The sequence below is a fragment of the Podarcis vaucheri genome, assembly GCF_965113315.1.
Source record: "Podarcis vaucheri genome assembly, chromosome: 16".
NCBI classification, from domain to species: Eukaryota; Metazoa; Chordata; class Lepidosauria; order Squamata; family Lacertidae; genus Podarcis; species Podarcis vaucheri.
The window spans coordinates 35,979,904-36,000,738 of record NC_138754.1 but is presented as its reverse complement, the minus strand read 5'-3'; the positions used below and the strand labels follow the sequence as shown (position 1 = coordinate 36,000,738).

The 20,835-nt window shown below is 45.3% G+C and overlaps 1 protein-coding gene and 1 long non-coding RNA gene across 5 annotated transcripts in view; one reads left to right on the top strand and one right to left on the bottom strand.

The window, feature by feature from the left end:
* Positions 1-20,835, bottom strand: part of LOC309521568 — a 503,597-nt gene that overhangs the window by 336,908 nt on the left and 145,854 nt on the right. The gene's annotated exons all lie outside the window — the stretch shown is intronic.
* The window catches only part of ADGRD1 (adhesion G protein-coupled receptor D1), a 304,658-nt gene that overhangs the window by 226,804 nt on the left and 57,019 nt on the right, over positions 1-20,835 (top strand). For all 3 annotated transcript variants that reach the window (XM_082204127.1, XM_082204128.1, XM_082204129.1), the window contains 2 exons: positions 9,220-9,283; positions 13,285-13,351. In XM_082204127.1, the coding sequence (XP_082060253.1) occupies positions 9,220-9,283; positions 13,285-13,351 (131 nt within the window). The remainder of the gene's footprint in view (positions 1-9,219; positions 9,284-13,284; positions 13,352-20,835) is intronic.

The following is a 20,835-nucleotide window of genomic DNA, read 5'->3' as shown; positions in this document are numbered from 1 at the left end:
CAAAAAACAGCGACAATTTGTTGTTGACAAAGGACAGCTGGACATATAAAGGACCCCATTACCCTAAGTAGCTGAGGGCCTCATCAAACCTAAATCCGGCCCTGGGGAGGCTCTATCTCCTCCATCCCTGAGTACCCACCATCCAGTTCCTTCCTCCCTCTTACCTCCTCCTCCTCCTTTTGCATCTGGGGCTGCCTAATGGAGCCAAGGAGCCAGTAACACAGCATTGTTTCTCTAAGCAGCCACTTCAGGAATATATATTTTTCTTCCCCCAGAGCTGCTTCTTCCTCCACAATGTGGTCTCAACCAACTGGCCAGAAAGATGTGAACATGATGTCACAGTGCCAAACGGCCAGTCAGATTTTTCCTGCTGGTAGCACTGAAGGCAAATGAAGTCAATTAAAAGTGAAGGCAGTGCTTCTTGTATCACATTGCCCTCACTCTGCATGGGTGAGTGGAGGAAATATATGTTGCACGCAATGGCAGAGCTTCATGCTCCGGCACTGGGGGCGGAGAGCAGGTGGGAGAGGGGCTGGCACGCATCCCAGGGGCGTGGTGCTCCGCCCACAAGGGCGTGGTGTGCATACTGGAGGCATGGCATGCTGCTTGTGGGGGTGTGGTGCCCAGGGCAGGTGGGGGGCAGCCGCAATGGCACCCCACCGGAATCGAAGTTGCCAGGGGGGTGCACTCCCCCTACACTTCTCTTCCTCCCCCATTGGTTGCACATTGGGCAGGTGAGGAACTGGGAAGTACAGCTGCCATTGAAGTCACTTCCATCTAAGTCAGACTTTCTCAACCTTGGCCCTCCAGCTGTTTTGAGACTACAATTCCCATCATCCCTGACCACTGGTCCTGCTAGCTACATCTGGAGGGCTGAGGTTGAGGATCTAATCAAAGCTCCCCCACCCCAAATAATGAAAATGGGACCTCTTTTCATTGCTGGTAAACAGGCTTGCAAAAACAGGATTCTTGCAGAAGACTATTGCTGTCAGAAGTACTGGAAGGCTTTTTTTTTGTTTATTGTTTAGAAGATCTAGTTGTATTTGGGGTATAAGCTCTTTTGGAGAGGAAACATGCCTTCAAGAATGAATACATAGAAATCATATTAGGAAATATAAGAAGATTATATTCAAAATGCTATAATTCATTCAAGCTCCCTTAACATTCACTTTCCCAAAGCATTTCTGTAACATTATTATACTGCCTGAAAATTGTTGCAGCTAGTTTTAAAATTTGCATTCTGATTATTTAAAAAGAAATGTGAATGATTTCTCCCCTTCTCTCTCTTACTTATTTGTACAATAATGCAGTTCCAAATTATTCAAACCCTGGTAAAACATGTGTGTCATTTTATCTATTAGCATTATCCACTAACAATGAATAGAAGAAAAATGAACGGTCAGAAGAGCAGGATATCAGGTGCTTCATTTGGATTCCAGAGGTATCATTGCAGATTTTATGCTTGGTACTTGGATGGAATATATATGTGTGTGTGTGTGTGTGTGTGTGTGTGTGTGTGTAAAGGTAAAGGTACCCCTGCCCGTACGGGCCAGTCTTGACAGACTCTAGGGTTGTGCGCTCATCTCACGCTAGAGGCCGGGAGCCAGCGCTGTCTGCAAACACTTCTGGGTCACGTGGCCAGCGTGACAAAGCTGCTCTGGCGAGCCAGAGCAGCACACGGAAACGCCGTTTACCTTCCCGCTAGTAAGCGGTTCCTATTTATCTACTTGCACCCGGGGGTGCTTTCGAACTGCTAGGTTGGCGGGCGCTGGGACCGAGCAATGGGAGATCACCCCGTGGCGGGGATTCAAGCCACTGACCATGCGATCGGCAAGTCCTAGGCGCTGCGGTTATATATATATATATATATATATATATATATATATATGCAGGTTTTGGTGTCTTCGGGTGTCTTCCCGTGTAAGAGTCGGGGTGTCTGTGCGACGTTTCGACGAGGTCTCACTCGTCATCTTCAGGCTGGTGCTTTCGGCTTCTTGTTACTGGAACAGAGCAGAGTCTGGTGTTTGAGTTCCTATAAATACTGTTGAGGGGTGTGGTGTATAGCCTCCAACGTTCTGGGCAGAGAGGAAGTTCCTAGATTAGTGTGCCTTTTCTTCTTTTGTTCCTTAATTACTTGAGGGATATCTTGAGTGATTTCATGAGTGATATTCTGAATACCACTGGGTGGGTCATTAAGTGTAGATTAGTTGCTAAAGCTTTCGTGTCTTGACCTCTTGAGCTTGTGAAGAGTTTTTCTGAGAAGATGGCTGTGCTGCATTTAGTTGTGCTCTGGCTTGGCTTCGTGTATAGGGGCGAGCTGTGGTTTTGTGCCTTGTGCCAGCCAGATCTGTGTAGGGATTGCAGGGGGGTGCAGCATCCGGAGGTGCCACTATAGTTTGGCTACTGGATGGAGTCTGTAATATGTCTGTGGAGAGGGTCTGGGTTTGGGTCTGGTGTGGTTGATTGGTGACGGCGTTCTGTGTGCCTCTGGTTCTGGTGTCGGTTTTTGTGGGGAGGGCTAATTTCCAGATGTCTGGCAGGCGGGACGTGTCGTCACGCTTGTTCATGTTGTGAGGGTGTTTCTCTATCTCGATGGCTTCCATGATTATTCTCTTGTGGTGATGTTCCATGTTAAAGAGCAATTTGGAATCTGCAAAATTAATTTCGTGTCCTGTTTCTTTCATGTGTTGGAAAAGAGAGGAAGTTTTTTCTTCTTTTTTGACGGCATTCTTGTGTTCTGCGATACGTGCATTTATTCGTCTGTTTGTTTGTCCAATGTACGTGGCTGGGCAGACTTTGCAGGGTATTTCATAGACCCCTTGGTTTTCCAGCTGGATTTTGTCTTTTGGGTTTCTGAGGATATTGGCTATTTTTTGGTTGGTGCAGAAGGCTGTTTTGATATTGTGTTTATGGAGGATTTTGCTGATTTTGTCTGTAGTGCCCTTGATATAAGGAAGGAGGGCCATGCCATTGTTTTCTTCTGTGTCTTGGTTTTTGGGGGGTGTTTCTTTTTGGATTAGCTTCGTAACCCTGTTTTTCTGGTATCCATTGGCGATTAACACATTTGAGAGATTCTGTAACTCAGTTGTCAAGTGGTCTTTGTCAGCCAGGCGTTTGGTTCTGGAGATGAGAGTCTTGGCTACGGAGTTTATTTGTGCCGGGTGGTGGTGTGATTGTGCATGTAAGTAGCGGTTGGTGTGTGTTTTTTTCCGGTAGATAGTGTGTCCTAGGGAGCCATCAGGTTTTTTGTAGATTAGGACGTCAAGAAAGGGGAGTTGGTTGTTGTCTTCTATTTCCATAGTGAATTGTATTTTGGGGTGTAGGCTGTTGAGATGTGTGAGGAAGCTATCTAGTTTTTCTTTCCCGTGTGGCCAAATTACAAAGGTGTCGTCAACATATCTGAGCCAAAGTTTGGGTTTGTGTTCTGACTTGTCTAAAGCATTGGTTTCAAAGTGTTCCATGTACAAATTTGCGATGACCGGTGAGAGGGGTGATCCCATAGGTGCTCCTTCTATCTGTTTGTATCTTTGTCCCTACCTACCAACCTATAAAAACAGATCCCACCACCTATCTGGAAAAAACCACCAAATCCAAAATAAAAGCCTCTCCTATCAGTGAAGAAATCCAGCTAAGAATCATCCCCAGAGAAAAATCATCCAGATGCCCCAAACTCTATGGTCTCCCCAAGATACACAAAGAAGGAACACCACTCAGACCAATAGTCAGCTCCATAGGCTCACCTCTACAAAATCTCGCTAAATTTCTCGCTAAGCAACTTCAGCCCTATGCAGAATCCATCGCTTCACACGTTACTAACTTCTTCCAGTTCATAGAAACAATAAAGAAGCAATACCTACATCCCGATGACCTACTTGTGAGCTTCGATGTTGTATCTCTCTTCACTCAAGTGCCCATTAATGAAGCCTTGACAGCCATTCAAAACAAATACAACCCCCCCAAATACATCCTGGACCTGACCAACCACTGCCTAACCAACACGTACTTCATCCACAATGGACAAAGATACAAACAGATAGAAGGAGCACCTATGGGATCACCCCTCTCACCGGTCATCGCAAATTTGTACATGGAACACTTTGAAACCAATGCTTTAGACAAGTCAGAACACAAACCCAAACTTTGGCTCAGATATGTTGACGACACCTTTGTAATTTGGCCACACGGGAAAGAAAAACTAGATAACTTCCTCACACATCTCAACAGCCTACACCCCAAAATACAATTCACTATGGAAATAGAAGACAACAACCAACTCCCCTTTCTTGACGTCCTAATCTACAAAAAACCTGATGGCTCCCTAGGACACACTATCTACCGGAAAAAAACACACACCAACCGCTACTTACATGCACAATCACACCACCACCCGGCACAAATAAACTCCGTAGCCAAGACTCTCATCTCCAGAACCAAACGCCTGGCTGACAAAGACCACTTGACAACTGAGTTACAGAATCTCTCAAATGTGTTAATCGCCAATGGATACCAGAAAAACAGGGTTACGAAGCTAATCCAAAAAGAAACACCCCCCAAAAACCAAGACACAGAAGAAAACAATGGCATGGCCCTCCTTCCTTATATCAAGGGCACTACAGACAAAATCAGCAAAATCCTCCATAAACACAATATCAAAACAGCCTTCTGCACCAACCAAAAAATAGCCAATATCCTCAGAAACCCAAAAGACAAAATCCAGCTGGAAAACCAAGGGGTCTATGAAATACCCTGCAAAGTCTGCCCAGCCACGTACATTGGACAAACAAACAGACGAATAAATGCACGTATCGCAGAACACAAGAATGCCGTCAAAAAAGAAGAAAAAACTTCCTCTCTTTTCCAACACATGAAAGAAACAGGACACGAAATTAATTTTGCAGATTCCAAATTGCTCTTTAACATGGAACATCACCACAAGAGAATAATCATGGAAGCCATCGAGATAGAGAAACACCCTCACAACATGAACAAGCGTGACGACACGTCCCGCCTGCCAGACATCTGGAAATTAGCCCTCCCCACAAAAACCGACACCAGAACCAGAGGCACACAGAACGCCGTCACCAATCAACCACACCAGACCCAAACCCAGACCCTCTCCACAGACATATTACAGACTCCATCCAGTAGCCAAACTATAGTGGCACCTCCGGATGCTGCACCCCCCTGCAATCCCTACACAGATCTGGCTGGCACAAGGCACAAAACCACAGCTCGCCCCTATACACGAAGCCAAGCCAGAGCACAACTAAATGCAGCACAGCCATCTTCTCAGAAAAACTCTTCACAAGCTCAAGAGGTCAAGACACGAAAGCTTTAGCAACTAATCTACACTTAATGACCCACCCAGTGGTATTCAGAATATCACTCATGAAATCACTCAAGATATCCCTCAAGTAATTAAGGAACAAAAGAAGAAAAGGCACACTAATCTAGGAACTTCCTCTCTGCCCAGAACGTTGGAGGCTATACACCACACCCCTCAACAGTATTTATAGGAACTCAAACACCAGACTCTGCTCTGTTCCAGTAACAAGAAGCCGAAAGCACCAGCCTGAAGATGACGAGTGAGACCTCGTCGAAACGTCGCACAGACACCCCGACTCTTACACGGGAAGACACCCGAAGACACCAAAACCTGCATTCCTGTACCCGTGAAAATCTACGAAAGCATATATATATATATATATATATATATATATATATATATATATATTCATAATTGCAAAAAAGCTCTTAATCTCCCTTGCAGAATAAAACCTAAAAACTAAACCCAAATATAAGACTAGCAGTGTGTGTCCACTTCTTCCATCGCTACTTTTACATTGAATCATAGAACCATAGAGTTGGAAGAGACCACAAGGGCCATTGAGTCCAACCCCCTGCCAAGCAGGAAACACCATCAGAGCACCAAAGAAGGAGACTCCACCACACTCCTTGGCAGCAAATTCCACTGTCAAACAGCTCTTACTGTCAGGAAGTTCTTCCTAATGTTTAGGTGGAATCTTCTTTCTTGTAGTTTGGATCCATTGCTCCGTGTCCGCTTCTCTGGAGCAGCAGAAAACAACCTTTCTCCCTCCTCTATGTGACATCCTTTTATATATTTGAACATGGCTATCATATCACCCCTTAACCTCCTCTTCTCCAGGCTAAACATGCCCAGCTCCCTTAGCCGTTCCTCATAAGGCATACATTGAGTAGTAGACTTCCTTCGCTTCCAAAAGTCCCTGTGAGTTTCAGAGTTTCAGACTAAAAAAAATTCCTTCCTGTAGCACCTTAAAGACCAACTAAGTTAGTTCTTGGTATAAGCTTTCGTGTGCATGCACACTTCTTCAGATACACAGTTTCAGACTGTGAGTTTCAGATTGTGTACTCTTGTACCTCTGTAACCGAATTCTCCACACTTTACTGAGGATCTTGCAGACATGAATCCTATTCGTTCAATGAGACTTAAAGGTAAAGGTAAAGGGACTCCTGACTGTTAAGTCCAGTAGCGGAAGACTCTGGGGTTGCGGCGCTCATCTCGCTTTACTGGCCGAGGGAGCCAGCATACAGCTTCTGGGTCATGTGGCCAGCATGACTAAGCTGCTTCTAGCGAACCAGAGAAGCACACGGAAATGCCGTTTACCTTCCTGCCGGTGTGGTACCTATTTATCTACCTGCACTTTGATGTGCTTTCGAACTGCTAGGTTAGCAGGAGCTGGGACCGAGCAACGGGAGCTCACCCCGTCACAGGGATTCAAACCGTGACCTTTCGATCAGCAAGCCCTAGCTCAGTGGTTTAGACCACAGCGCCACCCGTGCCCCTTTCAATGAGACTTACTCCCGTGTAAATGTGTATAAGATTTCAGCCTTAGCCACTAACCTTCCCCAGCAGTTGTGGTTAGAGTGTGGGAGTAGACCCTTTGAGACCACTTAGCTCACTGGGTGACCTTGGACTAGTCACTGTCCCTGAGCCCAACCTACTCCACAAGCTTCTTGTGAGGTTAAAATGGAGAGGGGGAGAAGGGTGTATGCCACCTTGAGCTCCTTGGAGAAAAAGTGGGATTAGAATATAATAACAAAATAAAATGAACTTCAGAAGGGGGCCACTGAATAGGGCAAATGGGGCACTGCTCCACCAACCTCAGTCTGCCCTCAACCAGTCCTCATCTGCCTGTTTTCTGACTTTCAACCATTTCATTTGGTGGTCACTTCCCATTGGCTTCCTCCTCCTTAATGCGAGTGCTGCGATTGTAGAACTAGGAAGACGGGGAGAAAGACAGAATCAATTGTCTGCCTGTCTGTGGTCCCATCTGCAGGTGGGGCTCCCTGCTTTCCAACCCACCAGTCCCATTGGGCACCAGCCACCTCTGGATCTTGTCCCTTTATAAAAGGACCCTTGTAGTGCTATTTGTATTGTAATTAGTTGTATGGTCTTAATAGATTTTTATGCATATATATATATATATATATATATATATATATGCAGGTTTTGGTGTCTTCGGGTGTCTTCCCGTGTAAGAGTCGGGGTGTCTGGGCGACGTTTCGACGAGGTCTCACTCGTCATCTTCAGGCTGGTGCTTTCGGCTTGAAGATGACGAGTGAGACCTCGTCGAAACGTCGCCCAGACACCCCGACTCTTACACGGGAAGACACCCGAAGACACCAAAACCTGCATTCCTGTACCCGTGAAAATCTACGAAAGCAAATATATATATATATATATATATATATAGTTTTGATTATATCAATGTTTAATTGTGTGTAATGATTTTCTCCCTATGTTTTAGCTATTCTTTTATCTGTAAGGTGTCTTGAGTCCCTGTCAGGGAAAAAGGCAGGGTATAATAGATAGAAAAGATAGATAGATAGATAGAAAGATATACCGTATTTTTCGCCCTATAGGACGCACTTTTTCCCCTCCAAAAATGAAGGGGAAATCTGAGTGCGTCCTATGGGGCGAATGCAGGCTTTCGCTGAAGCCTGGAGAGTGAGAGGGGTCGGTGCGCACCGACCCCTCTCGCTCTCCAGGCTTCAGGAAGCTCTGCGCAACCCTCGGGAGACCGGCTCCGAGGGTTGCGCAGAGCTGCCTGCAGTCCCCGGCTCAGCACAGCTCTGCGCGGCCATCGGGAGCGGGGCGCTAAGTCCCGCCCCGCTCCGGATGGCAGCGCAGAGCTGCCTGCAGTCCCGGGATCAGCGCAGCTCTGCGCGGCCATCGGGAGCGGGGCGCTAAGTCCCGCCCCGCTCCGGATGGCAGCGCAGAGCTGCCTGCAGTCCCGGGTTCAGCGCAGCTCTGTGCGGCCACCGGGAGCCGGGGGCGAAGCCCTGCCCCACTCCGGATGGCGGCGCAGAGCTGCCTGCAGTCCCGGGATCAGCGCACTTCTCCCCATCGCCAGCCCCACAAGCTCGGGGGACAGCGGGGAGGCAGAGAGTGCCTTCCCACTGTTCCCCGACCTGGTTCTTCCAGCCCCGCACCTGGGGGGGGAAATATTTTTTTTCCTTTATTTCCCCCCCCCAAAAAAAACTAGGTGCGTCCTATGGGCCGGAGCGTCCTATGGGGCGCAAAATACGGTAGATAGATGACAGATAGATTTGATAGACTTTGTACTGACATGGGACATGTAAGTCTGCTTGTGACAGAAAGGAATTAGAGGAAGCAAGCCTATTCTGTTGTTGTTGTTATTTTCTTCAGGAAGAAGAAAGAATGGTCTAACAAATTTCTTTCTTTTCTTTTCGTTTTTATTTATGCTTTTCAAATTTATACATTTCATTAGTTTTACAATGAATTTTACATTTCAAAAATTGACTTCCACCTCCCTCTTCCTGCAGCTCCTTAAATTTATTTTTTAGTATCTTCTGCATATCTAAATTCATTTGACTTACTCATTTAATTATCTACTGTAAATATATACTCTTATAAGACTGCAGGTTATTACAATAATCCTGCTAATGTTTTTATCTGTTTACAATTTATCTGTAAATATTCAATAAACCATTTCCATTCTTTTATAAAAAGTTTGTTACCTTGATTTCTTATTCTTCTGGTAAGTTTCGCCATTTCTGCATAGTCCAACAATTTTCATATCTGTTCTTCCTTTACTGAGACTTCTGTTTCTTTTCACTTTGGGGCAAGTAACATTCTTGCTGCTGTAGTTGCATACATGGATAAATTGGTCTAACAAATTTCTTCTCCTTCTTCTTCTCATTTTGAATATGCAGGCTGTCCACTGCTGCTCTGCGTCATCTCAGTAACGTCAGCTGTGGAAAGCTATGGAGAAGACAAGTAAGTTCTGAAATATAGAAGAACTGTTTGGGTCCAACAGTGGGTGGGCATTGGACAACCTGCCACAGCTGTTTCACACCACCATTGCCCAGGCAATTTATCAGCCTGAACTGTAAGCTCCTTCCTGAACGGAGGAGTCCATGTACCCTTTCCTGTCCAGGAAGCATTCCAACTATATCCCTGCAGAAGCTCACCCCATGGAGCAGTAATACACAGATTCGAGGGTTACTGATTCTACCCTTGAAATGTCCATAGTCAAGCATATCCATTCCATTTTGAAATGTGACCAATGGGAGGATTGACACAAACCAAGTTCAAACAATTGGTTGGGAAGGTGTACAAAAGAAGAGCCCTGCTGCACCAGACCAAAGGCCTATCAAGAAGCACCCTCTTTGTGACAGTGGTCAACTATAGGTGCCTACAGGACACCGTAAGCAGGACATGAAGGCGAACAGCCCTTGCTGCCTCTGATCCTGGAGGTAGTATAGAGCCATATCATGTCTGCTTGCCATTGACAGGCCTTCCTTCCCAAATCCATCTAATGTCTTTGTAATGCCAACACAACAACAACAACAACAACAACAACAACAACAACAACAATAATATTTTATTTGTATCCCGCCCTCCCCGGCCAATGCCAGGCTCAGAGAGGCTAACAACAGGTAAATATGGCACAGAGTACATAAAATCACACAGTCAATTAATTAAAATACATTCTAAAATCAATTCAGAATCAAATTAATGGCAACCATTGGGTTAGAGTTCTGTGAGGATTACAGAAGGAGAAAGGGGGTCAGACTGTGCCTTGGCGGAACAGCTCTGTCTTGCAGGCCCTGCGGAAAGGTGTCAAGTCCCGCAGGGCCCTAGTCTCTTGTGACAAAGCATTCCACCAGATCGGGGCCATGGCCGAAAAAGCCCTGGCTCTGGTCGAGGCCAGTCTAACCTCCCTGTGGCCCGGGATCTCCAAGATGTTTTTATTTGAAGACCGCAAAGTCCTCTGTGGGGCATACCAGTAGAGGCGGTCCCATAGGCATGAGGGTCCTAGGCTGTATAAGGCTTTAAAGGTTAAAACCAGCACCTTAAACCTGATCCTGTACCCCACTGGGAGCCAGTGCAGCTGGTATAGCACTGGGTGAATGTGATCCCATGGCGAGGACCCCGTAAGGAATCTCGCCACGGCATTCTGCACCTGCTGGAGTTTCTGAATCAGTCTCAAGGGCAGCCCCACGTAGAGTGAGTTACAATAATCAAGTCTGGAGGTGACCGTCGTGTGGATCACAGTGGCTAGGTCAGGGTGAGAGAGGTAAGGAGCCAACTGCTTAGCTTGGTGAGATAAAAAAATGCCGCCTTTGTTATAGCTGCAATCTGCGCCTCCATAGAAAGGGAGGTGTCAAGAATTACACCCAAACTCTTAATGGATGGCGCTGGCACTAATTGTGCCCCCGCAGGAGATGGGAGTTGCCCCCCCAATCCCATATCGTCCCGACCCAGCCAAAGGACGTCTGTCTTTGAAGGATTTATCTTCAACCAGCCTCCCATGTAACCATCCAGCCACAGCTTCCAAACATCTAATCAGTGTGTCTGGGGCCAAGTCAGGATGGCCGTCCACAACTTGTGGCAGTAGATTTCACAAAGGGATTATGCACTGTGTGAAGAAGCACTTCATCTTATCTCAATCACTGTCAGGATCTCCGCTCGGCCAAGCTGATAAAGCTCATTTTCTTTCCCCGAGTCCTTTGGAATCGCCTCCCGATGAATAATGACCTGAGCCTTTGATAAGGCTCCAAGGGACGTTCCATTCAGCAGAGTTTCCAGCACAGGAAAGAGACAGGAGGTTTGGGCTACATTGTAAAGAGTTTTATTTCTAAGCTACGCAGACAGAAAAGACATCCTCTCTCTATGAAAGCAGAGAGCAACTGAAACAAAGGCACAAAGGAAACAGGAAACCAGTAACGTCACATCCGTCTCTAGTCTCCCGTGAGACTTCCAATAGCCTGGACTGTCTCTGGAATGTAAACAGAGTCCTGTGACTCCAAGCAGCTGCTCAGTGGCAAAACAGAAACTAACAATCACGTGCTGATCTGATTCGTTGGATAGCCCCCACATTGGGCATTTAAGTTGGAGAAAAGCTTATTTCTAGCCACTTCCTCCATGCCATGAAAAGAAAGAGAAGCCTCTTTCTCTCTCTCCACTTGAAGGACAAAGACAAAAAAGAGAGAAGAGAATAAGAAGGGTCTTAGACCCACTGGAGGAGAAATTTACTTCAGTTCACATTTAGAGATGAACCTACCTAATTTGTACTTTCCAGAACAACAAGCAAGCTGAAACACAACCATTTTTCTACACTCACACTTCTCTGAATTTTGTAGCCCAGTTCTCCAGCCAAGTAACGTGTAAACAATGCACATACTAGGATAAATTATGCATAAAAATGACTATATTAGTGAAAGCAGCATACAATAATGCATTTTTAAAAGGGAGATTGCTTAGTAACTTTGCTTAATAGAGACATTATGCGAACAAATTTCCCTAACATAATGCATTTGGGTATTTTATTTTCACCAATGTATGCATTTTTTTTGCACACTTTTCTGAAGACTTCTTTTTGATTGGACAACTGCATTGCAACACATGGAAAAGGGCAAAAGAGTGATGTTTTGGTGGTGGTGGGGAATAGTTGTGTTTTGGTTCACAAATGTGAATTAGATACATTTGCATTAAAATGTGAATTGAACAGAATTTCTCCTCTGCATCTCTATTTACACCTGAAAGAATTATAAATAAGTCACATACTGCCTCCTCTTCTTTGCTGACAGCTGGAAGAGAGAATCTGGATTACTCCCTGCCCCCCTCCCCTTGCTCTTTGAAAAAGTAATGCTCACAGCAAGTTGTTCTTTGATGAATGACATGTTATCCAGTTCAGCTGCCAAACAAATGACAAATTGCATGTGTTTCTGTATATTTGCCCCAGCACCACCACCTGGAGACATGTCAATAGAGGCAATTGCTGCTTCCCACCTGTGATGTATCTGTCTGAGTGAAAGCCCACCCAAAACCGCTGTGCAGGAAGGGGGAATCAATAGGTCTACTGCCTTGTGACCCTTTTCCTATGGCTTAACACAGGCATAGGCAAACCCTGGCCCTCCAGATGTTTGGGACTACAATTCCCATCATCCCTGACCACTGGTCCTGTTAGCTAGGGGGCCCTGGAGGCAGGGGGTACATTCTGCCACCCAGGTTCCACCACCAGACTCAAGTGGCTCAGTATGGCTTAAGATGGGGCTGGCCCTGAACATTACAAACCTGGAGTTGCATCCAGTGTAGTACTAAGTCAAAAGTCATTTTGCGGTATACTTGTCCCCTAGTGAAATGTTTTATACCAGCGGGATGTTGTTGCATAAGCAGTTTGCTTTGTTGCGCAATGGGCTGTGCAATCTGTTGCCTGAGCTTCTGCTAGCTGTGTGGCCAGTTTCTGCTGATGTGTTGGATTCCTCTGTTGTGCAACATTAAAACTCACCCATCCACTAGCACGGGATGCAGGTGGCGCTGTGGGTTAAACCACAGAGCCTAGGACTTGCCGATCAGAAGGTCGGCGGTTCAAATCCCTGTGATGGGGTGAGCTCCTGTTGCTCGGTCCCTGCTCCTGCCAACCTAGCAGTTCGAAAGCACGTCAAAGTTCAAGTAGATAAATAGGTACCACTCCAGCGGGAAGGTAAACGGCGTTTCCGTGCACTGCTCTGGTTCGCCGGAAGCGGCTTAGTCATGCTGGCCACATGACCCGGAAGCTGCATGCTGGCTCCCTCAGCCAATCAAGCGAGTTGAGCGCCGCAACCCCAGAGTTGATCACGACTGAACCTAATGGTCAGGGGTCCCTTTACCTTTACCTATCTGCTAGCACAAGAGCCCTTGTACTAGGGAAGGGAGAACATTGGACGCAGCTCTTGGTGTTTTGAATATGTAGTCCTGAGCAACCTTGTACGCCTTCTGCTTTCTCTTTGCAGCTGCTGGCTTTCGCTGAAGAATGGCACAATCTGGGCTTTTGTGGCCCCAGCTCTGTTTGTAATTGTAGTAAGTGCACCCCCTTTTTCTTTTTATCATTCATGCATATTAGGGACATTGGTGGGGGGGAGGCGGAGGAGGAAGGCAGTTTGAAGTCTATGGCTAAATCCTGTTGATGTGAACTACAACACAACCCTTGAAAATGCTTTGACGTTGCTATAAGTCCTTCCTTTCCTGGTGGAGTGGATAGTTCTCTGTCAAGGATGTAGCATGCATTACAGACTTCAATGAACAGGGAAGGTTGGACCAGGTGACCTTCAAGATCCCTTCCAGCTTTAGGAGTCTATGAAACAGAGAGATGGTAGCTGGCAGATGTAGTTGAGCCTGCAGACATCACATGACCATTCAAGGAAGTGAAGTTGAACTTGGCACCTTTGGAAAACACTCCTATGAGCTAGTTCTGGGCTACTAAGGTATGTTTTGGGACACTAGTGGCGCTGTGGTCTAAACCACAGAGCCTACGGCTTGCCGATCAGAAGGTCGGCGGTCCGAATCCCCGCGATGGGGTGAGCTCCCGTTGCTCGGTCCCTGCTCCTGCCAACCTAGCAGTTTGAAAGCACATCAGAATACAAGTAGATAAATAGGTACTGCTCTGGTGGGAAGGTAAACGGTGTTTCCGTGCGCTGCTCTGGTTTCACCAGAAGCAGCTTAGTCATGCTGGCCACATGACTCGGAAAAACTGTCTGCGGACAAACACCGGCTCCCTCAGCCAGTAAAGCGAGATGAGCGCCGCAACCCCAGAGTCATTTGTGACTGGACTTAACAGTCAGGGGTCCCTTTACCTTTAAGGCGTGTTTGGTCTGAAAAGACCCGCTGGTCACCTCATTAACTTAAATAAGGAAAGCACAGCACACCTTACCCTTTAAGACTTGCCTCCACCTATCACAAAATGGTCAAAAAAAGGTGCTGTGAAGGTTCAAGCACAGCACTGGGATTTTTTTAAAAAAAGATCTGTGGGAATCTGGAGTGGCTTCAACAAGGCTTCCAACCCAACAAGGACTGTGCCACGAGGTGCCATGATGTCAGGAAAAAGCAGCAATGCGAGAGCGAGCTGCAGGTGGCTTGAATGCAAAACAGGATGTGAGTGTTTGGCACTGTACCCTGGGAATGAAGGGGCAGTCTATTCACTGTTCTGAGCACTGGATGTTAGCTCAGAGTGTCATCTGACCTGTACTGGAAGTACAGGGGTGGAGTTTATCTCTCTACTGTTGGAGTCTGATGAGTACAGACGCGTTTCTCTGTACTGCTGCAAAGACAGAAATAAAGACATGTAAATAGAATTCTGTCTGTCTCTTTCCCCCCCTGGGGGAGGCAGGGAGGAGGGAAGAGTGGTGTGTCCCTCTCACACTGAGTGGGATCGCCGATAGTGACCTAGCCTGTATCCTGCCGGGAGACGCAGACGGGGAGGTCAACAAGGATCTCAAGCCGAGTGCCTGGAGAGTGGCCAGTTTCCTCTGACTGAGGCTAGAGAATCCGACACATAGAGCCATAGAGGGTGATAAAAGTGATGTGTGTATAGTGACCCATGGCCATAACAACACAGGAATAGTGTCCACCTGCAAATTGTGGTGCATGTTGTGGGGTCAGAATGCACTCCTTGGTTGCCACTTGGATGGTGGCTGGATGCTGCATGTGCTGGATGGAAAATGGCCAGGAGAACCCAGTGAGGATGACATCAGCCTGCAGTGCTAGGGTAATAATAATAATAATAATAATAATAATAATAATAATAAATTTTATTTATACCCTGCCCTTCCTAGCCAAGACTGGGCTCAGGGCAGCTAACACCCGATATAAAAACAAATTGATTGAAATACAACTTAAAAACAAGATTAAAATACAACATTAAAGCATTAAAATACAACCTCATTTCAATGGAAACTCAAATCAAAAACCTATTTGGGGATGAAAACGCCAAGTCTTCACCAAGGCTAACTATCCAGCCTGGTCCTACGTGGGCCAGAAAAAAGGCAGGGAAGTCCCCAAACAGGAGTTCTATCACAGGAGGAGAAAGGAAAAAGAAGAGGGGGAGGGAATCAAATTGATTCCAAGCTGAAGGGCAGGCAGAACAACTCTTGTCTTACAGTCCCTGCAGAAAGAAATCAGATCCTGCAGGGCCCTGGTCTCATGAGACAGAGCGTTCCACCAGGCCGGAGCCAGTGTTGAAAAGGCCCTGGTTCTGGTTGAGGCCATGTGTCCTCTTTTTCCAGGATATGTCCTCTTTTTCAGGGGTAAAATTCAAGAGAAATCACATTTATTTGCTTGAATGGACATCATAGCGTCCTCTTTTTTGCTCTTCAAAATAAGGCACCATTAGGCACTGTGAGTCACTTCCCAGGCTGTAACCATGCTGCTTTGGCCAATCCTGTGGGGACTCCCTAGAATTTAAATTATGAGAGAGGAGTAAATAAACCATGCAAACCTCACCTCACCCTATTTTAGCCAGTCATACCCCAAAGATTGATATAAAACAGTGGCCATCACAAAAGGGGAACAGTAGAATATTCAGACAAGGGATGGATGAATTTGTCAATGTTGATTCCCTTTCTCTCTCTCTCTCTCTCTCACACACACACACACAATCTTAAATTCAGTTCTCTACTTTCCTGAAGCAATCCGCATTAAAATAATAATAATAAGATAATGATAATCATTGTGAAAATCTGTTAGCATTTTGGTACAACCCCCCAACACATTTTAATATGCCGTTTTGACACATGTTTTTGCAAGCAAATTTCCCCAGTGTAATGCATTATGTAAGCTCTTTTTACCTATTTATGCCTTTTCATTCACCCTTCCCCCTAAAATATACACACCTGGTACACATTACTGGGCCAGGGAGTGACGTTGCAGAAGAAGTTCAAATGTTGAATCATAGCTGAGCTTCCATTCACATTTTGATTTGAGAAGTGAAGATCGGGTAGCTCCTCATTAAAATGCGGAAGAAGAGAAATTCTCCCCATCCCTAATTCAGACCACTATACCCTTAAATCAATGCGATATCTCCAAATCAAACAGCTAAATCCGTATTTCCAGAGGAATATGTTGCTTTCAAGAACACATTTGATCTTAACTGATTCACAATTCAAGAACAGGTAGCCCATTGCATAATCCCTTTTCCCCAGCTACATTCTGGGGCCTAGACTGAGGAGGAGTTTGGATTTGTTATCCCGCTTTATCACTACCTGAAGGAGTCTCAAAGCGGCTAACATTCTCCTTTCCCTTCCTCCCCCACAACAAACACTCTGTGAGGTGAGTGGGGCTGAGAGACTTCAAAGAAGTGTGACTAGCCCAAGGTCACCCAGCAGCTGTATGTGGAGGAGCAGGGAAGCGAACACGGTTCACCAGATTACAAGTCTATTGCTCTTAACCACTGCACCACACTGGCTTTCCTGACTGAGCAGCTGTTATGCACACATCATCCTCCCCTGTTATGTTTTTAAACAGCTTCTTTCTTTTTAACAATGGGAAGAGATTGAAACTCTGCTTCCCAGTTCCGGAAGTGTACTTTGATTCTCTCGCAGCCTTTTAACACTTGATCAAAGGAGGGTACTTAAGGCAGGTCTGTTAGGTTCAGATGGCTGCTCAGGGTGCATCTGTCGGCTGTAATGAATTTAATCTTTCTAGATGGGAGTTGCAGGTTCATGACTGAGTTACTGATACGTGAATGTATTACAGCGCTTTAATTATACCCGTGCATTAAATTACAGGGAATCGTTGCTTAATCACTTGAATTGCTCAAGGAGGTTGCAAAGGATGGGTGTTTTATTTTACTTTTTTGCCAGGGATTAAGAGGGAGCTCGCTCCTCCGTGTGGCTCTGTGCAGCAATCCCCTCTGCTGATGTTTTATTATTGATCAGGCTGCTGTACCTCCTGTGATAAGAGGAGATGGCTGTGGGGCTTACCGGCAAATGGAAGGATAAACATATTGATCGAGAATTTACACCTCCGTTTTCCGTAACTTCCAAGGGGCTTGTTGATTTTCAAATAAGAAAGCAGAAATGTAGCATGCAATTCTCAGTGCTGCCCCTGTTCACATCGCACACCAACCCCACCTCACCCCTCTCCCTTTTGTCTATTCCCTACCCTTTACCCCTACCACCCCCAGCTCCTGCTACTCCCCATAAGGCCTTGTACCCAGCCAACCCTAGAGCTCCTTCTCTCCTCATGATATCCCACAGCTCCTTCCACTCCCCTGCTGCTCACCTGTAAATCACCTGGTTGTCATTGTGAAGTCTGGTGTGATCTAGTGAGCTCCCCCCCCCAGTCAATTTTAACACTTGCGCAGCACCTGAGGCAAGCCACAATATCAGCTTACAGCACTCCAAAAATAACAGATTGGCAAATCAAATTACAGGAATTGGTGGAGATGGCTCAACTGACTAGGAAACTCAGAGGAAACCCAAAGCAAAACTTAGCGGAAAAATGGGATGTTTATAAAAAATATGTTCAAAAATACAATAATAGTTTTGACTCCGTGCTAGCATTCGAGTGATAAAGGAACTAAAAGGAGGTAGACTACAATTAAGGATTTATTATGTTTTCAGAATGTATTAGAAAAATTATAGAAAGGTTTATTGTTTTGTGTACATTTGAATGTAAGATAAAACATATGCAAAGGGACTTGACAAGAAGTCAAAGTTGAAGAAAAGATTTTGGAAGATAAAAGGGGGGAAAATATTTACTTTCATTATTATTATTTTCTGTGCGGGTGTGGGTGTGTGAGTGTCTGCACATATGTGTGTTGTTGTATGCAATGTTTGGGAGGAAATCAGACGGTAAATAACAAATAACAAACTAAATATCGATGTATGTAATTTTTATTTCTTAATTATATTTTCTGGTAGTATGGCTGTATTGTTTTTTTGTAACATAAAACCATTCAATAAAAATTAATAAACAAAACAAAACAAAAAATATCAGCTTACAGCAAGCCCTACGCTACGTGCACTTTCGGCAAACCCAACTTTGGGCAGGGATCAGCTGCAGAGTTCTTTGTCTCAGCAGAGCTTGCTGTCAGTGCCCATCGGTTGATCAGCTCTGACAGCAATCCTTGCCTGTCAAGGAATAATTGGGAGCGTGCTTTAAGACTCCTGATAGTTCCTTTGCAGCTGCATCTTTGAGTGCAGGGTGTGCATTTTAGGGAAAGCAGATTTGCAGACTGAATTGGGACTCCTGCCAGTCCTAATTTGGCTCACAGACCAGTGGGTCTTTTGGACTTCTATCTTCTCATCTCAATAACTTGTCTTTCGCTTGGCTCCTTATGGCCTCTTGCTCTTCCTTTTATTTTGTATATTTGCAGAGGTTTCTAAACTGGCGTAACTGCCGATGAATAATGGAGTGAATTTTTTTTTTTAAAAAATCCAATATTCTGATGTCATTTAATTGAGTCTGTACTTTCTCCATCTTGCTTAACCTTCTCTGCAGAGAATTCGAGGCAATTAGCAACATTCCTTAAGGCTAATGCCCCAAAATGTTATTGATTGCAAAGCAAGCAAAGGCAGTGCAAACACTGACTCTGCTAGACTGAGAGTTGTAAATTAAGCCTGTGAGCCCTGATGTTTTATTGAATATATCTGGACCCCCTGAAAGCAAATGATTCATGGGGCTGAACTGGATGCTTTTCCGGGAGGATCAGGTCACTGACAGTGTTGCAGAATCCTGAGTGGAGGGTTGGGGTGAGCGGATATTCCCCATTTAACCCCTACAGACACACCCATCCTTCGTCCCTCACTTCCAGGTTAACTTGGGAGAATTTTTAACATTAATCCCAGAATTGGAACATCTGCAATTTGTCACAATTCTCTATTACTTTAGTGGCGGTGGAGGAAATATTTTGCAGAGTTATCATCCCCCCCTTTTTTTTGAAACACAAAACATATAAGAGGAAACATGTTTAGGAGGAGAGCATTAATGTGAAATATATGCCTTCATTTGCCTTCCAGAAATTTAGCATGTGGGGTAAAGCTCAGCACCCCAGCCCTTGTAAGCCAAGTAAGCATGGTGCTGGGATTTGGGAAGGAGGCATGAAGGCTCTGACAGGGTTCTAGAGTCTTTCTGCCTGGATCCAGCACAGAGCAACACATGTCTCTGTGTCCAGCTCCACATAAGAACATAATAGGAGCCTACTGGATCAGGCCAATGGCCCATCAACTCCAGCATTCTGTTATTGAAGTAGCAAGGAGATGCATGTGGGAACCTCATAAGCAGGACCTGACCACAAGAGCCCTCTCCCCTCTTGTGAGGGTCTCCCCTTCATTGCTCTAGTGCAGGGGCCAGCAAACTATTTCAGCAAGGGGCCGGTCCACTGTCCCTCAGACCTTGTGGGGAGCTGGACTATATTTTTTTGGGGGGGGGGAGAAAAAAGAATGAATTCCTATGCCCCACAAATAACCCAGAGATGCATTTTAAATAAAAGGACACATTCTACTCATGTAAAAACTGGTACTTTCTCAGCTTTGGGAAGTAGGTAGGAGGGATCTAGGACTCTGCCAGAGCCTTGCACCTTCTTCCCAAAGCCAGGCACCTTGCTTATCCAGATTTGGGAAGGCAGCATGAGGGCTGGGGTGGGGTGTGTGTGAGAGAGAAATTTTGGGCTCGCCACACACACACACACACACACACACACTGCACGACAAGGCAGTGTGTGGAATTCCAGGCTGAAGTACTCTTGCAGCCAGCTTGGCCTGAGAGATTGGACTGCCCTGAGCTAAGGAATGGAGATCCTCCTTTGTCTCTCCAGACGCTACTGGACTACAACTCACATCATTCCTGACCATTGGCCATGCTAGCAGGGGCTGAAGGCAGTTGGAATCCAAATACACCCGAATGGCCGTTTCCTCGCCCCTGAAATTGCTTACACCATCAGGATGAATGAATTGCTGAATGTTGGAAAGTTTAGGACAGATAAAAGAAAATACATTTTCATGCAGCACATATGGTAGCTAAACTTTGGAACTTGCTCCAACAGCAGACAGCGATGACTACTTAGATTGTTTTGTTTTTTTAATTATTAATATTTTATTAAGTTTTATCAGTAGAAGAGTTCAGAAAAATACAAAAACAAAAAAGAATACAAAATTACAAAATACAAAAATACAAACATTAAACACGAAAAAGAAAAAAACACATATAAAAGAAAACAAAACTCCCTCTTTTTTTATTTCTCATCTTTAGTTAACTTATTTTCCTGACTTCCTCACGCCTCCCTTTTTTGTATCCCTTTTGAAAATTGGTTCAGCAAATTCATATCCTATTAGTTTATCTACTATCAATCCCATCTTACATTTTACCTTGTTGCTAGAACCCCTTCAATTCATTTCAATGTCATCAGCATTCAAAAATTTTACAATGTTTCTGTAAATAAGTTTTAAATTTCCTCCAATCTTCTTCCACCAACTCTTCTCCCTGGTCTCGGATTCTGCCAGTCATTTCCGTACTTAGATTGTTTTGAATAATGATTAGAAAATTCGTGGAGGAGATGGCCATCAATG